The sequence below is a fragment of the Eleginops maclovinus genome, chromosome 22 (genome assembly GCF_036324505.1).
Source record: "Eleginops maclovinus isolate JMC-PN-2008 ecotype Puerto Natales chromosome 22, JC_Emac_rtc_rv5, whole genome shotgun sequence".
Classification (NCBI taxonomy): domain Eukaryota; kingdom Metazoa; phylum Chordata; class Actinopteri; order Perciformes; family Eleginopidae; genus Eleginops; species Eleginops maclovinus.
Window position 1 is genome coordinate 18,630,129 of NC_086370.1, and position 18,394 is coordinate 18,648,522.

The 18,394-nt window shown below is 38.3% G+C and overlaps 1 protein-coding gene across 1 annotated transcript in view; it reads right to left on the minus strand.

The window, feature by feature from the left end:
- Positions 1–18,394, minus strand: part of rgs7a (regulator of G protein signaling 7a) — a 45,185-nt gene that overhangs the window by 1,183 nt on the left and 25,608 nt on the right. The window contains exons 3-16 of the mRNA XM_063875636.1: positions 17,715–17,811; positions 14,480–14,530; positions 7,986–8,092; positions 7,092–7,143; positions 6,148–6,212; positions 5,741–5,817; positions 5,445–5,526; positions 4,213–4,287; positions 3,959–4,057; positions 3,619–3,680; positions 3,048–3,158; positions 2,797–2,922; positions 1,108–1,294; positions 785–874 (exon numbers count right to left, since the gene is read on the minus strand). Coding sequence (XP_063731706.1) covers positions 785–874; positions 1,108–1,294; positions 2,797–2,922; positions 3,048–3,158; positions 3,619–3,680; positions 3,959–4,057; positions 4,213–4,287; positions 5,445–5,526; positions 5,741–5,817; positions 6,148–6,212; positions 7,092–7,143; positions 7,986–8,092; positions 14,480–14,530; positions 17,715–17,811 — 1,281 coding nt within the window. The remainder of the gene's footprint in view (positions 1–784; positions 875–1,107; positions 1,295–2,796; positions 2,923–3,047; positions 3,159–3,618; positions 3,681–3,958; positions 4,058–4,212; positions 4,288–5,444; positions 5,527–5,740; positions 5,818–6,147; positions 6,213–7,091; positions 7,144–7,985; positions 8,093–14,479; positions 14,531–17,714; positions 17,812–18,394) is intronic.

An 18,394-nucleotide genomic window follows, 5' to 3' on the forward strand; every position in this document is an offset into this window, starting at 1 on the left:
ACTTGTTATCAAGCTGTTACAAAAATGTGTTGCATTCACATGTATTTATAAACCCGAGCTATAATAGCAACATCTTCTCTGCCAGAATGACAGGCAGGGAAAGTGTAGGAAGCATTGAACAGGGGAGGTTTTAAAAATACACCTGCGTATTTCAGAATTATTCATCATGTTATGACTGCTGTTCATAATGGTTTTTTTAAGCCCAACAGGAGTCCTGCTCAGCTACTCCATCATACACACCTGAAGCAGACGCTGCTAGGATGCTGTGTTCTCTTTCTCTGCCACTCTTTGGTATTGCTAGCATGCAGGTGCCATTTTGTTGTTTGGTTTGACCTAGTTTGCCCCTTTAAGTAACTCTACCACATTCACTGCTGTATTCAGGGATTGTATAGCCATTTTAGACAAAGTACAGAAGCATATCCTTGAACCTGCATTCTGTAATATTTTTGTATCATTTAATTTCAAGATTTTCTTGGTGAGCCTTCAGCTTATCACAGACCGGCTTTTGTTTAGGAGTTAGTGGAGACCAAACCACAACTAAGAGGAACAGAAACACAACCTCAGCGGGATGCTCGTGTTGTTCAGGTGAGTGCAAGAGTAGCTGCTTGTTTTGAATATGAACGGATTACTAGGAATGGGGTTAAAGTGTGTTTTACCAGGTTTTAAAAAGGCGTGACTGTGGGTACCAGCAGGGCAGGTTTCAGCATCTTTGTAGAGTGAGTGTGTGTGCACATATCAACACATCTTATAAACATGCACGGTAGTTTTCTGTGTTTTGTTTTACCTTCTTCTTGGCCTGTAATAACTCCTGGTAGGCACTGGAGCGGATGAAACGGCTGTAAGAATCACTCTTCATCAACTTGTAGATGTGTTCCTGTTTTACAAACACATAATGTAGAAAAAGGTGAAACATTGCAGTGAATTTATATTATAAAAAAGCAGTATTCCAATGACTATCAAAACATAGGGATTTGTAATTGACCGATGTTTCAGTGGCAGAATACATTTCAGATTACAGATTACATTAGAAATCAAATCGGTTTTTTTATGCTTATGTCAAATCAGACACTTCAGAATACAAGCTCTGGATGTGATTATTATTTTCACCTGTGCATCCTCAAAGGCATAGCGTCCAGGATCTTTGACATTCTGGGTGGTTTTGTCGTAGCTCTTGGAGTCAACGTTGATGGCACTAGGCGCCCCGGGCGCCAGAAACTCCTGCCAGATCTCCTGCACCCGGGTGGGAACTTCTCTGATGGGACGCTTCTTTAGTTCCTGCACCGCTAGCCAGAACCTACGGACCAAAGACAACCGTAAGTGAAACAGGTAATGGATATCTATGTCAATTAGCCTTCAAGCTCATATTAAAGCACACACTTTGAAGAAACTAATGTCATATGATAATTAAATAATTCCTTTTAAGAGCACACCTTTCAATTCAACACATATAAAATCTTAGAGGAGTAACTGAAACACTAAGGTCACACAACCATGGAGAATATTTAAAAGGTCAAAGCTGATAGAGTTTGAATGGTTTTAAAAAGAAACCTTATTCTTGTGACTGATACTCCCATTCATTTATAGGTGAGTTAAAACTATGCTCAATTGACAGGGATATTCAATTACAATTCAAGTAACTTGACCACATTATCAGCTTTGTTCAGAAACAATACAGGCGTGTGCCATCAGAGGGAGCAGGGGAGCTATCCCGCGCAGAGTTTGCTCTATTCATATTAAGCTCTTTGCATGCATCTTTGATACTCTGCAGTATTCCTGTTACCATGAATAAACAAATGAACATAATATCCATGCCCACCTGTGTTATTCTAGCCTTAGCTACAGTTGAGCTTATTTTAAACAAGTTCCATCCACCACCATACTCCCTGCTTTGATGAAATAATTTTAATGTAGGTTATCACTCAAAGACCCCAGTAATAGCTGTGATAGTTGTTAGTTTCCCACAGTTAAATGAGCATTTGCACAGACATTAAAAAAGCATTCAAGTGAGATATTATTGATCGTGTTTGTCATCATGAAAACCCCACACAAAATGAATGTTTATTTCTCCTAACCATAAGGGCATGTTCAGTGGAAAGGCAATAACTCTATATGTTTACATGAATATTTCACATAGTTTCCTTCAGTGTTTTCCATATAGAGTATGTGGGGGAGTTAAATCCTTAACAGTCTTTAATGTGTGCATTCATGTGTGTGCTTGTATTAATCAGGTCGTGACAGTCACATTATGGAAACCCATGTGGTAACATAAAGCCGGTCCCACGAAAGCAAGCTATTCATTTTAGGCTTAAGACTTGGTTTGTGGTTGAGTCGCACGATCAGTAAAACTTCAGGAAGATGAAATAGTTGTCATTCAGCATGTAGTAATGACAGTTAAAGGTGCAGTACGTCATTCTGATCAAAATACGTGAATAAATCTACTTTCTTACGAGGCAGGCAAAGTAGAATGTACATTAACTAAGTACAAGTACATGTTAGCTATTTATTTATGCAACCTTATATTTGAATCTTATCTCAGAGACAAAAGTGCTTCTGACTACAATTATTTGACAGCTGTAGTTTAAAGTTGCTTTTCAAACATCATAAACACTATCTTATTAAATACGATGAATTATTATGTAATTAAATCTTTAATCAGAAAAACACAGCTAACACAAATTGGAGTCTATTTATATATGTTGTTGTGCTTCTGAATTGTGATTGATTGAGGCTCTAATGTCTTGAATTCAAGGAATTAATTAATTTAATCCGTGTGTGTGCATGCATGTTGATGAGTACCTGAGATTCTCTGAGCTGAACTCAGACTCCAGGAACTTGAGGAACTGTTCTCTCCCCACTGGATCTTTGAGAACCTCATCGATGCCAAAAGCCCACCTCTTTACCCTCTGCTGACCTGGCTCCTTACTGGAAGAGGACACACAAAAATGCAACATATCTTTCTCTGATGAAGTGTGTGTGCGGTAAAACACTCTTAAATATATCGATGAAGCTATTTTAATAATTATTTTTGCTCTTTTCTCTGCGCCCACCTGGCTTCAAGCTCCCAGAGTGTGGCGTCATCTGAGATCCAGGGGTTGGACGGATCTGGAGGCGTGAGGAAGGGGTCGTATTCGATGTACTGCTCTGTGTAGCCCAGTAAACTGATTTAATGAGAAAAAAGGAAAGCAAATGAATAACAGCAATCTGTATCACTGGTGAAAATGTAACGTATATTGTTATGTAGTTATCTGGGGAAATCATGCACCATACCTTTCGGTGAGTGATTATGAATGAGTATTTTTGTAAGCTTCGGATAACTAAAGGTGGAATGAAATCCTACTCAAATGTAATTAAAGTTAGAGCCAGACGAGAGGTGCTGACCCTGCCCTTGAACACCCTGAAACTCTTGGGGAAATGCCCCTCTCTTTTCAGTGCAGTAAATGACAAATGGTTACTTTGTGTGTCGTTAAGCATCTGTACCATCTGCGCTGAAACTCATTAAAGGAATCGTGTTGGCCCAAACACTCTCCAAGGTCACCGGAGCTCTTAATTCAGGCCGTCCAAAGGCTCAATAAACAGATCGATTGTTAACTGAATAAAGACACAAACAACATCGCTCACCTCTCTGCCACTTTGGACATTTTCAGTCGATGCCTGTCTAATTGCAATTGCCAAAAGGCGATCTGAAACCACAGTAGGGAATAGTTAGCATACATCAGTCCCAAACTATTTACATGAAATTGTTGGGTTGCATTACAATCACACATCAACTGCATGATATCTTCCATATTTTACTTTATGTGCTTATAAAACTCTATACTCACTTTACTTGGCTATATTATTGAATAGCAGATATACAGTTACAGATTAGGCAACTACCATTACAATTTGAGCACTAGCATTGATTTCAAGTTGTCCAAGATCCTATCTTTAATAGTAGAGTGCCACCTGCAGGTCTAACCTGTTCCTGCAGTTCTTCTTCTGTTGGCTGCTTGGCCTCTGGGGCCGGGGTGTGGGTTGGGCTGTGGGTACGGATGTCATTCTGCAGCCCATACACAGACTGAGGAAAGGAAGTCAAATAGATCAATGGTAGCAGCCTTATAGCTTTTGACAAGAACAGCAAGGAACAATAAGCCTGTCTGTTTGTGTCTGTGTTAAAATGTGTTCAACCCTGACCTTAAAAGCAGGGTGTATCAGCGGCAAGGCATACTGTACCTTTCTGGTTTTGTGGGGATTTTTCATTCTGGATGACTTCTTTATGTCGACTTCTGTTGTATTCACACACCCAGGCTGTGAGGAGAGTGAAGAGATAAACATACAATTCAGCTTAAATTTAATTATAATAACTCTCCCTGTAGCATGAAGCCACAAACGGCGAAGGTGTAATTTCTCCACCATGATATGAGTTTCAGGTAATGAAATCCAATATGCTAACTGGGGCATGAAGAGATTCTGAGAAGTCTCCAGGACAATGCGTCAGATGCTGGTTAATTAAACGTGGAATGTGCCAAATCTAGCAAAACAAGTAAACCAGCAGGAAATCTTGGTGTGCAAATTCTGGTTGATTGAACAAGTGGTCCAATCTAGGTCTCTTCCAGAAGAACAGAGCTAAGTAGCTTGAAAGCGTCACTGTGAAATTTGAATTAATATTGATTATGTTGCTCCAAGGACGCATAAATTGAACTAATTTCCCAATTAAGCATGGAGCAGCGGCTTTCGGAGAAATATAGCAGAGGGGACCCTTTAACCTCAGGGGAATATAAATGCTAAGGCTAAGCAAGTGTGTATAAACAAGGCAAAGAGCAGTGGAGAGGCTGATGTGTTGTGACAGATATTGATGTGGCATTTCATGTGTAAGGCAAAGGAATACACCAAGGAGGATTTACAGTGTGTTCACCCCTTTACACCATTCTTTTATAGGTCATGTATAAATTACACAAAGTGCCTCACATTTTCAAAACAGTATTGTCTTTGTCACACAGCTTGATACATCCCTACTGCCTAGGGCTATTTATCGTTTGAAAAATAGAACTTGAGAACCATTACCATTGCCCTTTGCGTGAAACTGGTTCAAAAAGAGTATATTATAAATTGTGTTCCTTCTTTTTCTTTGCAATAAATAGAACAAATGCATTGATTCTTTTAATAGTAATTGGCACTGGGGAATTTCCATTGCACCTTATTTATCCAAGTACTGATACTGAACTCTGTACTGCCTGTGAAAAGAGTGAAATGTATTCATACAACCCATAGATCATAAATGACTTACCATTTCTACAGTATGTAGTTTTGATCCTGCGTGTGTTGTAGAGAGTGTTCAGTGTGAACATACTCTTTTAAACATTATACACATTTGCAGGAACAATTAAGATGATGTTGATCATGTCGGGTAAGATATTGAAGACAGCAAAGGTGGCAATGTGGCCCACATCAGTCATTTCACTCACCACTGGTCTGTGCACGTCCCAGAAAGCTCTTTCCTGACTGTCGAGAATTTTCCTCTCAATTTTGTCTCTTTTCTTATCAACTCTGTGAAGCAAAAGGAAAGTCAGAACTCTTTTTACAGAGCATGTAACTTATTCCGAAATATCTTTGATACATGTGTAATGTGCAGCTCATCTGTGAGGTTGTGTGCTGTTAGGGAAGGGAAATTGTACCAAACCACTGAGTTTTTGTCAGAATGGGGCGCAAGAGGACTCACTCATAATGGCTCAATGAATGTGTGGTTTTTATAGAAACCTACTTTGCTTGTGCTTCTGCTTGCATAAAAATGAACTCCCATTTCCTGGCGAAAGCTCTCTGTAGCCGTGCTAAGCTCTCCTGCAAGTGAAACAAAGAACAATAAAGAGGAGAAAAAGGCTTTTGAGGGATCTGGGCTGATTATGTTTACAGCGCATGATGTGTGCAGTGCACGGCTGGATACCATCTTTAATGATCCCAGCTCACGTACAAAAGAAAAAACCCAGAGCATAACTACCCTGGTGATACATTTAATAGCTTTAGTAAAAGGAAAGTTACAAATGAGGCAGTGGCACAGAGAGAAACAAATGTTCTCAGTGTCAATATGAACAAAATGACAGAGATAAAGCTTGACAGCAGAACAGATATGTAAAGAGGGGAGTGCTGACACTAAAGACCTTTTCCACTCACCGCTTCATAGTCTGCAAGCTCCAGACGTGCTTTGTTTTGCATTGTTCGTTTGCAGAGGTAAACAGCTGAGAGGCAAAGAGGCAGAGAGATTGGTTAAACAGGGAGGACGGGCATCCAGCCTGCTTTTAACAGCCCCTAAGTTGGCCTGTGTTTACTCGTTTAATCCTCTTTTTTGCATATTTAAACTGGCCTGCAAATAAAAAAAGGTCACTAACTGTTCATGCTGTCTGAGCGCCAGTCAGAGAGTCTGCTCGTGTGTGTGTGTGTGTGTGTGTGTGTGTGTGTCTGTGTCTGTGTCTGTGTATGTCTGACTTTTGACGTCTTCCTGTAGTATCATTATCCCGTAATCCTTTTGTTTACTGACCGTTTTGTGATGACATTGTTTTCATTATGGAGCATCATTAATGTGAATCACTTGCTACATCTGAGACGGAGGATTCATCCCAATATAAGCATTAACACATCAAACAACAAATGAAAAGACCTGCAAGACTGCGGCTATTCATTTAAGCCATTTCTTGGCAAAGTGTTTATACTGTGTCTATTCTGCTGTGAAATGATAAGCTGATCCTTTTTTCACTATTCAATCCTTCATACAAATATACACAACAGGTGCATGCAAAAAGACAAACCCGCTGAATCAGTCAAGAGAATGACGAATAATGGAACATAGAAGACTAAAACGGAAAGGTTATTTTATGTTTCTACCTAACATTCTTACACTGCAGTTGCATAATTTGTGTTTAAACTCTTGTTAACGCCACACGTAATAACATATAGAACTGTCTCCATCACCATCACCACCATCATCATCACCATCACCACCATCATCATCATCATCACCATCACCACCATCATCATCATCATCATCATCATCATCTCTTTAGTACAAACTACACAATGCACAGAGTAGGAATAAGATTAGAAAAGAACAGCTCTTTCACCATAGTCTGTGTTTTCTGGTTCCCAGCAGTTTGATGGCCAAAAGTATGGAGTCTTAAAGGGAAAAACAGGTCATTAAGTAATAAAACTTGACAGCTTATCACATTGTGTTTTGAATCAAAGAATGCTCTGTCACAGGGAGTGGGCCCACAGTTACAGCGCTGCATCTGCACAATACCATATTTAATCGTATAATGGGCTCGGCACAATGACTAAAGCACATAAGCTCCTTTCAAACAGTACTCAGAGCAGACACCAGCATGAAGCTTGGCCCTCCCCGGACAGCACTGTATTGACCTGACTGGCTTCAAATGAAAACACAAAACATGTAAAGGGCAGAGTAAAGGCTGCTACTAACACAAAAAGTCCAAGGCATTGATTTACTTTTGTTAGTTCTGTGCTGCACACTTGATGCAGCTTGCTAGGTGCAAAATCACTAAAACTGTCAATCCCACTATTGACATTCAGAGTGTTGTGGATTTATTTTCTTTTTTCATTCATTATTCCTGTAAGAATTATAGGGAACAGCAACTTCTAATCACTGTTTTGACTCATGCATGTCACACGGACAGATTTACTATGACTGCAGGCAGCAATTAGAGTTGGACATTTTCATGTTTTAAGTGATTATTGTACTTCATATTCAACAGCGAGGTAGAAGTTTAAGAAATAAATCATGAAACTAATAATTTATCAGTCCTGTAAATTCCATTAGCCTGTCAGCGTATTTCTTGGCTGGACTTATTTGGAAGCAAAAATGTTTGTCTATAGTTTATGTAATGACAGTGGGTGCCATTTATTTCTCCTTAGGTCTTTTTTTCAACAAGAGAATCACATAATAGAGATCATTCAACGTAACACAATACGAATCAGAGAATAACTGTTATTATTCTTACCTGAAACCTATAGAAAGTGCCATCATCTTTGAGAGTGAGGACGTGGTCTGAGATGGGGAAGAAGTAACCATGTGCAGCCATCAGAGTTCCTAGGTGAAGAGCCTCCACTGGGAGAGAAAAACACAATCGTTTACAACTCAATATACTCCTGTTCCTTCTGTCTTCAGAGTTATATTATACCCCAGGATATATTAAAATGTACCTTCATGTATAAAATAAACATCCACACAGAGTGAGAGTGAGTTAAATGGCATAGCTGCGGGAAGGACACGTTGTCTTTTCTAGGTTTGATTCAACAACAATTTCAACTGTCAGGCAGACATTATAAGGCTATTAATTGCTTTGAAGTTAACTTTTTGAAGTGTGTCTTTGCACTAAAGTAAGCTAAGCCAACCAGATGCTGGATGTGGCCGTATTTAGCAGACTGATAAGAGGGTGCTATCAATCTCATCATCTTACGACCGGAAATAAATAAGCACATTTTGCAAAATGGCAAACTCTTAGCTTTGGGGATCACTGTGATAGGGCTCTATCTTTGCAGAGAATCTATCCTCTATGGAAACACTCCTTACTCAGTTTGTACAGAGGGACTAAAAGATAAACCTGCTTTAGGATCTCTTTCATTCAAAGAAGATTTTTTGATTTCCCTGCAATCAATATCTCTCATCAGATCCTGAGCCAGCATGTTGTTTATTTTTTGTCACACAAGCTAATTAAGTTTAATCCCATTTTACACCTTGGTATAAATTCATCACTGACAAAATGGCCAGAATAAAAAAACCCAATTAGGAGCTGCTGCTCAAATAGACTGTGCTGTGACAGAAGGATAGGTCTCAAGCAAACAGCCTAGCAGGGGGTCTGCCTGATGAGCCCACCTTCAGCTGGAGAGGCGGATCTCATCAGTCAAGTCACCTGGTGTTTTGCTTGGTTGGAGTGAAAACCTGCTTCCCTATGGCGCTGCTCAGCACATGGTTGACTGTCCCTGATTTAAAGTCATCAGATAATGAAAGCATGTAATCATCATTAAGCGTGTTCCTCGTGTGCCACCAGTTATTCCCCGCTGTTCTCAACCCGTAATCCCTTCATGATGATTACGTCTGTAATGAATGTTTGGAATAACGTGTTGACAAATATCTGTTAAAACTGGTTTCCTTTTATTCATTATGAACAGGGACGTGTTTTTATTTAGATGTTGTTTTATAAAGCAGTGCTCTTTTATATTTATGCCATTTGCTTTGATTATTCATTGAATGTTTGTTAAAAAGCCTGGGGGAGTGTACCAGTAAACTGCGATATTAAATAACAAGTTACAAACCGATACAAAGGTTGAAATGCTATAAGTAGGCCGATTTATGTATGCTTTAACAGGAGTGAACTGTATACATGCATAAAATATTCACATCTCTGCTTTCTAACACACACACACACACACACACACACACACACACACACACACACACACACACACACACACACACACACACACACACACACACACATATGCACTGGGTGTATGTGTGTGCAATAAACATCGATTAACTTTTCCTTTAGCACAAGGGATGACTTACACAGCTTTAAGAAGACAGGATGCTGTGTTTGTATGTGTGTGTGTGTGTGTGTGTGTGTGTGTGTGTGTGTGTGTGTGTGTGTGTGTGTGTGTGTGTGTGTGTGTGTGTGTGTGTGTGTGTGTGTGTGCGTGCGTGTGTGTGTGTGACTTTGCAACATTTATTAATAAATTAGGACTCATAACTTATTTAAAAACTGTTTATTTATAAACACACCCCTGCCTCTTTAAGCTCTGCATGACTTCCTGCAGCTATATCATCCCTTATACATCCCTAATCTACTCTCTATATTGTATAATGGTGCATTGTTATGCCAGAAGAAGAGTCATTTCTGTTAAAAAGCCCAACAAGAACTAAATAGGCTTCAGTGTTTCATCTCCTTCTATCCAGGAAACACAGGATTATTCAAGACAGACATTAACAAGCAAAGATCCACTCCATATACCCATACAGTATATCTTTCTGACTCACGATCCATTAAAAATAAATTTTCCTGAATTATGTTCTCAGCCTGAATGAATGTCACATGAAAGACAAATCAACAGGGTATGAAAAAATGTCATCTAGGACAGTGCAGTTAGAGCTGGCTGTCTCTTATTCTGCAACAACGAGCTGATCTGCTCTCATTTTGAAGCGCTTGTCACCTGCTTGTTCAGTCAGTGTGCATTTGCTGAAGTGAAGCTGAGAGTTGATGTCGTTTAAAGGATGAATGATGAATGTTTTATGCCACACACAGAAACTGATTTCTCTCAATCCCCAAAGCAGTCTCGACTGAATTGCCTGTTAATTTTGAATTAGGGAAATCATCCAGAACTAGTTACATATAATGATATAAAGTCGAGTGGCAAGTGCTAATTAACATTTAGTAGCCAATTTTATTGATATTTGAGAATGCAAAGAATACACTATGATGGTATAAATAACACTGAAAATGTGTTTTCAGACTGTAATGTGATGGAGGCTTTTTCTTGGGATAAAAAAAGATTACCCAAGATTGTTTTGTTGTTGCGCTCTAGCAGCAGCCAGAGTCTATAGAGATCAATTCCAGGTATCAAGGGAGCTTCTACTGTCTTCCATTTAGCATATCGAAGCCTTTTCTATAAGCTTTATAGCTGACTAAACCTTGTCAAGACGGGCCAGCCTGTTACTCTGGGGGGAAAACACCCTTTGATTTCATCATATCACCAGCTCTGTGCCAAAAACCCAGCCGTTTGGAGGCCTGCCAAGTGGAGTGTGAGAGTATTCTTCCAGCTGAGCTTTATCTAAAAACAACAGAAGAGATTCTGTACTTGTAGTTTTACTTTTAATTATTTGTATTTGCACCACACAATATGCAGTGTTTGGAGATGTTGAGATGATTTGTTTTAAGAGTACTCAAATTCAGTGTTATACTTTATCACAGAGAAATATTGTTGCTTCTAGTGACTCAATAAAAAATATACCTATAAAATACAGTTAAGGAAACATTGAATCAGCTGTTCCCAACCTGTTTAGTGTCTGGTTGGAGTTGCCATGTGTTGATATATACCTGTTGTTAGCAGTTCCACCAAAAAGGATTTTCCCTCACAGTAGATGTAAAATATTTCAAATAAGGGAGCAGGGGAACATAGTGGACTCGTACAAATGTGCCACTGAAGGAGAGTTTTGCAAGAACACTAAGATTCATTCATAAATCCACATTTTCCTTGTGCCAATCTTTTATAGATCTGTATGCCAGTGAAAGAGAGGGCTGATCTCAGGAAGCAGAAAAAGGAGGTTTAAAGTGCTCCACTACAAGTGGGACACTAGAGTCTGATGAGAAGAAGGTTTGAAGAAGGTTGGAGGCCAGGACTATTATACAGAACAGTATGCAGCCACTTTACGTTGATGTCCTCCCTCAGGGATCATTTTACCCTCCCCTGGTGTTACACTGAGCAGATTATGTGCTCTTTCATATGCAATTCATACCCATAATAACACACAGATTCATTTACTGACAGCTTGACTGGCTTTTGTTGATGTTCTGTTGTGGTGAATTTTACAATTTTTTTGACCCAGTGTTGTTTAGTTAATGACATTTCCCCCCTTAACATTTTGTATGTGAAGTTCAGCCCTATTATTCACTTTTTCTCAAACGGTCTTATACTGTGCATGCAAGCACAGATGTTCAAACATGCATAGCCTAAAGAACATGTTGTGTTTCCAAGCTCCCTACAGATGTTCAGACATACATATGGAACTTGCTCTCTTTCACACCTCTCTGTCTCACATGCTCATATGTGGCTAATAAATACTGGAATACTGTCAACATATATATAAAGTGATGTTATTTGATGCAGTTTCCTTTATACTATGGCAGATACGTTTTACGAAAGTTGTTCAATTTGTTAAAAAGTTTTTTTTTTTAGTGAAGCTGGTCAGTTCAGTTTTGAACTGGAGGATTAAATGCAGCATCCAACCAGACAGCGCATCCTCAAGTTGTAGATCATTTCAACTATTTAAATGGATCTTTTTCCAATCTTCTTTGTGAGCTGTCTAACCTGTACAGTAATGCATGCTAATGAAAGAAGTCTGGGCGACCCTAAACGTGGTAAGCAATTCATTTCAATAGTTCCCAAATCAGATAAACCAATTGGCTTCAGGAATATGATGAATGATAATGAACCTTAATGGTCTGAATTGTAATTAGGGTTTAATGGCAAAGCGCAAAAGAAAACCTTCGGCTGAAAATACATTTTTTTAAGCAGGAATTTGAGTCAACTAATATAATAATAGTAATAATACAGTATTGCAAAGAAATTGGATTTTGGACCATAGAGATTTTAAAATAGGATAACAATAATCTTATTATGAGTGTCTCAGTATATTGTGGTGTTTATTTAGCAAAACACTGGCAATCCCCTGTCAACAATATTATAAGCTCTTCTGCTTTTACAGAATAAACATGCTGCTTTAATGCCGTGAGCCAAATTAATTGCTTTTTGTCCGCCCCACCAGGACTGGTTTTCTGCTAAAGTCACTAAGTTTTGCACAACACTCTGTTTACCACCTCAGGGCATATGACAGCTTCTTCAGTATCTGTTTGCAATTAAAAAGGGTGCCCTAAAAAACACATCTGATGAACATCTGGTTGTTGCTACACGTATTTAGACTCTTCACTGTTAAACAATAGATTTTGACAATTTTGATCAAAAATACTATTATTAAAGGCAATTTTAATGGAATAATGAAAATTTGCTTGAGGGAATGACATGCGTGCTTTTGCCAGATCTAAGGAAAGAGTGCAACAAAAGCAAACACCACTGGCTCAGTTTATCACATAAAGCAGAACCAACATAACAGGCTTTTTTTTTTTGGTTTGCTTTGGCATACCAGTGGTGTTGCAGTACAAAAAAATTGTTTTAATCACAGTGCTGTCTGAGGCCTGAGGCATTGGGAAGCACATATTCTATTGGGGAAAATATAAATGTCTGAACATGTGTTTTACTCCAACAAGTATCTCAACATAAATGTTAAAAACAAAAGATAAAATAACACGAGCACAGGGCTGAACTGAAGTGAAAAACATTGCAGAGGTGTTTTATCATGATCTACCTGCGTCATAGTGCCCCCACAATCAGACACATACTGTACACAAAGCCTGGATAAGTGCATGCATCATTTTTCATATTAACATTGACAAACAAAGAAAAAGACAGGTAGATCTTTGGGTACAAATGAAACAACAGACAAAAGAAATTAGAGCTGATGATTCAGCCCAATACCACTGCTGAACTGGCTGACAAAGTATTTTTCACTTCCTTACTTTTGGTCATTTTCATGTGCAACAAGAGTGTCAACTAATGATTTACGACATCTCTCAAGGCTTCTAGTTCCACTTTATCACAAAGTAACAAAATCAGTGAAATAAGAAATTAAAAGGGAGGAATAAGACCCCAAATTGCAGTATCTGTAGCTCAAGGACAGAGAAAGACAGATTAAAGAAAACTGCGTAACTGCAAACCTTAGCATTTTAAAGGAGTACTACACATGAAATATTAAGATGAACACAAACAGTTTATTCACAATATTAACAGCTTCACCTATAGTGTTAACACAATCACTACTGAGACCCTGTTCTATGAACACAGGCTCAAGTTAAGTTTTCTTTTTACAACTAAAAGGTTTGTTATAAATTACTCAAGAATCAGTTTTATATGACAGCATATTACTTTTGACTGGAAATCGAACATTTCTATCCCTTTTAGACTGCTCTGAGAAGCTCCTACCTACTGTAGCAATTATAACCTATCATTTTATAATTAGCATTCATTATTAAGAGACTATTCATCTCTCACCATTTTTGCAAATCAATTTTTTTAATTCTGACTTTTCTGCTGAGTGTGTTTTGGGACGTAAACAGGACGTAGCCGTTAAGGTAGCAATGGATTCTGTTAGCTAGTTAGCTGTGAGTCACTACCATGGATGCATTAAGAGAGCTCCGTTTCTTAGCCTATATTTGTTTTCATTATGGCAGACTGGCAGCAGCAAAAGTATGCCGAATTAACTATTAGTAGTTATAATCTGAAACCCGTCTATGGTTGTGCAAACAACTATCACTGGATTACTTTGACAATGAAAACAACGTAAAAACCTGATGATTCTCAAGCAAGTTCTGGAGTTAGCTTTCAGGAGCGTCTTTTTTCTATGATTAGTGGACGCGATTTGAGATTTTGACACCCTTGAAAACTGTAAGTCATACCAAATCTTATAATATGTTCATCATGTCTGTGTGTTCCGATTTAACTAAGTTAATCTTTAAGATGAGTATGATTTTAACGCTAACCATGGCACCTTTTTGCACCTGTAGCCTACCTTTCACCTCGCGTGACATATTTGCCTCACATCTATAACTAAACACAACCCCTGAACATTCATCTGTACCAAAACTATATTAATTGGCTCATTTACCTTGATCTTCGATGTCCAGATTCTTGATCATCCACTGTACAATTTCAGAACCTGAAACGAGAGAGAAAAACATACATGAATCACTGATATAATATATTCACAGTGTGCTGAACAACCATTTTTGCATATAGATGCAAATAGGAGGGAAAACAATGACACTTTTAACCCTATCCACCTCCCCTTATAATACTAATCACAGTGCATACCAATTCCTCTCGCCTTGCACTATGTGGGTGGTTAATAGACCATCCATTATAACATTTCTTTCTGACACCCTCTCCAAGCCAGCTCTCTGTGGCTGTGGTCCATAAAGACCAGAGGAGCAAGGTGACATGAAGAAGGATCCACTGTGTACAGTAACAACACAGTTTGCTGACTCAGTCACTTTGGAAATGCAATTGTTTAATTTAATAAGTCAAAGCATCACATTATTCAATCACTTACAAATACGTGTTTGATTTTTCAAAACAGATGATGAATTTGTCAAAAACTATTTTAATAAACTTTTATAGGTGACTTGTATTTCCCCCTTTTCTTGACTGAACATCACATTTTTGTAAGCTGTATATTATTGTGCAATTCATCTTCTCTTTCAGAGAAAGTCACTGAATCATTTTCACTTCTCAGAAAAACATAATAGCATCCTCTACCCCCTGGGCATTTTCACACCCCATCACAACATGTGACTTTGTCACTTTGGCTAAATATATATTTTCCAAGCTATTATTACTGTGTCATGCTGACAGGTGAAGGTATGTTAAGGAGACGAGAGCCACAGAAGGCTGAAAAAAGGTGTGAAATGGAGACATGAGGGAATTCATGCAGTGAGACAGTCCGTCCCTTTGGCGTGTCTCTGTCCGTCAAGCTATCTCTCTCAGTCTGTCTGTCTTTACTGCATCCCCTTGTTTTTCAAAGACACCATAACCAAATGAGATTTTCCATGGATTAAGATCATTAATACAACCCCATTTTAACACTGTCAACGTTGACCCACTTTCGAAGACAGAGCTTAAATGAGATGTGTAAGGTAATCCTCAAACAAGGCTGTTCATGGAATTGATTAATATCATGACCAAGATTGGACTGCGTATGTGTGTGTGTGGGCGCGTGTATTTGAGAAATATATTGATTGCTAAGCTATAACATCAAACTGTATGATCCCAGTGATGAAGAATATTGCTGCAGAAAAAACAAACAACAAACACAGAAGAGGGCAATGTGCACAGCTGAACATTACTTAACACTTTAAGTACAAATATATATGAAGAAAAAGTTACAATAATATTAGGAGGATGTTAAACTATATAAGTAGAACTATGAGCTTAAGACACAAATGATGCCAAGAAAAAGGAAAAACAGCACAAAGCTCAACAGTGTGAATTAAAGGGGCTTAAGTTATGAGGAAAATACAGAGATTGATCATAATCAATACATAACAACAGCGGAAGAACAGCCAAAACTAGACCAAGACAAAAACGTATACATTAATCAATGAACAGAGCATAAGTGGATCACTTCATATAATTAAATATAGAGATCATTTATTAGCATAAGGTATAAAAATGGACAGTCTTATGGATAACAAAAGCAATTAATCTCATAAGTAGGAAGATAGAGCATGCTTAAACATACAGTGATGAAATGGATACTCTGAAATGTTATACTGTAAACATCTGAGGAACATAACAAAATGATGCCACATTTGCAACTGTTTCTTTCTAAAACTACATATGAGTATGGGACCTACGTAAAGACACTAATGAAGCATTTTGCTGTCATTTTAACAAGATTGAAATCAATGTATTTTATTAAAAGAAATGAGTCTGCAAAATGTGTTGTTGAGATAAAAGAGTGCTCCAATAATCACAAATGAAGTGGCAGTGTTTACAGAGGGAATGTGTCTTTGTCACAAACTTAGAAACTGCCAGGGGACAAAATATTTTGGGAGTTAGCAAACATTTCTAAAATATTCAGTAACACTTATTAAATTAAACGTAATATTATTTGACCATTGTACCACTGGATCTTGCAGAAATGTAAATGAATCCTCTAATAAAATTAGACTCCTGTTTCATGAGAATAACTGGTCCACCTTAAAGGTCAGAACCTGGGCCGTTGTTTTTGCTAACTTTAGGCTCATCCCTTTAACTTTAATCAGGAAGTGGCTAGCAAGGCACAAGAGCTTTGATCCTGAAGAGATGTAGGTTTGATTATCCAACAAAATACACAGTTTACTCCAATTGCTAACAGTGTATCTAATTTGATATTGCATCGATGTTATTGGATCATGGATTGCTACATAAATTAAGTTGGATTGTAAATTGTTCGTGCTCTACTCATCTCCCCTCTCACCTTTGTCAAGTGCTGTGGGCGCACCTAGCAAACAGAAATCTCACAGGAACAAATGTCCTGGAGACGTGTTGCTCCTTGGGGGAAATAAAGATTGGAATCTGAAGATCAGAATCAGAAATACATTTTTGATCCCCAGGAGGAAATGTCATATTGTTTATGACCCTTAAGTATTTATTCAGCAATCGGAGAAAAAGGTAATCCAACAGAGCAGAGATAGATGATGAAACAAACACAAACACACATGGACACTGTGTAGTAGACTTTGAATAAAAAAAGAAACACACAACAAAAATAAAGAGCTGTGCATCAGCTGCCCTTTTTATGCCCGAAGCGTTGGTCATTGTTTCACGTCATTAAAGCTAAAGTTAGCTATGTAATTTTAACTGTGTGCCTCTGCATGTTGGTTCACACGTTTGCACCATTTTCAAGGACAAGCACTTAAGAATGACATGATTGAACTCTTAATGCATCATTCTAATTGTATAAATCATTAATCATGTAATAAGATTATAAAACTGTTGCATAGCTTTTACTTCTATTGGCTGATGTAAGGTTTGTATTTGATATTGTAGGGTAACACTGTAGGTTTATATTGAGGTGAATAGTGCTTTAAAGTTATGATGGCCTCACTCCCTCTTACATTTTGAATGTAGTGTTTATCTTATGAAGTATCACTCCAGCATGGATTTTTCTTAGGTTGAATGCAAAAAAAATGTGATCCTCTTGACATTCTGGCACTGCTGGTGTGGAATTCAAAAAGGACAACTCTTTAAATACTTTTAGTGTTTGGTTCGGACAGAACAGAGTACCGGTGGAGTACTTAGTGGGCGAGAGGCAAGTTAAGAAGAGGAAGAGGAGAAGAAAAACAGAGCAGAAGCCTTACCTGAAAAAACACTGGGGATCTTCGTTAAAAAACTTTTCACTGTTCGGATCGGGATGCCATTTTTCTCATCCTGCATGTGTGCTATTACTTCTTCCATCTGCACAACAGAGGGACAGTGGGGGGAAGGTAAGGAGGAGGGAAAGAAAAGAGAGTTTTTATCAACTTGCATCAGTAAGTGGAGGTTGTGTGTGTGCTAGACAGAGAAAGATAGACAGATACAAACAGGTTCTTCTGCGGTTCACATCTCCAGAGAGGGAGACGAGAGAGTTGGTGAAACAATCAGTGCCGTTAGGTTTGTGCGCCTCCTTTCACCATTCCTCTGATTTGTGTCATTTGTCACATAAAACCTCCAGTGAGCTGCACTTATTGAATTCTGCAACAGCTATTGAATTTTTGAAGTATAGCAATGAAGTTTCTTGTCACAATGAATCCATCACAGCGTATTTGTGCCCCGAACAGCTACACTTATAAACTTTGCAGAGCAGAGAAGAAACATTCCTAAAGTGACTTAGAAAATACATTTCAGACACACATGTTTTGTGTTCAGCATTGGCTGGGTTACAAATTCAAACCAAAAGCTGAGTAGAGAAATGAAAAGCTTGGTCCAATACACACACATATAATCATGCAAACATTCACACACACGCCACTGAGACAGAATAAACTGGGAGTTGTCTCAG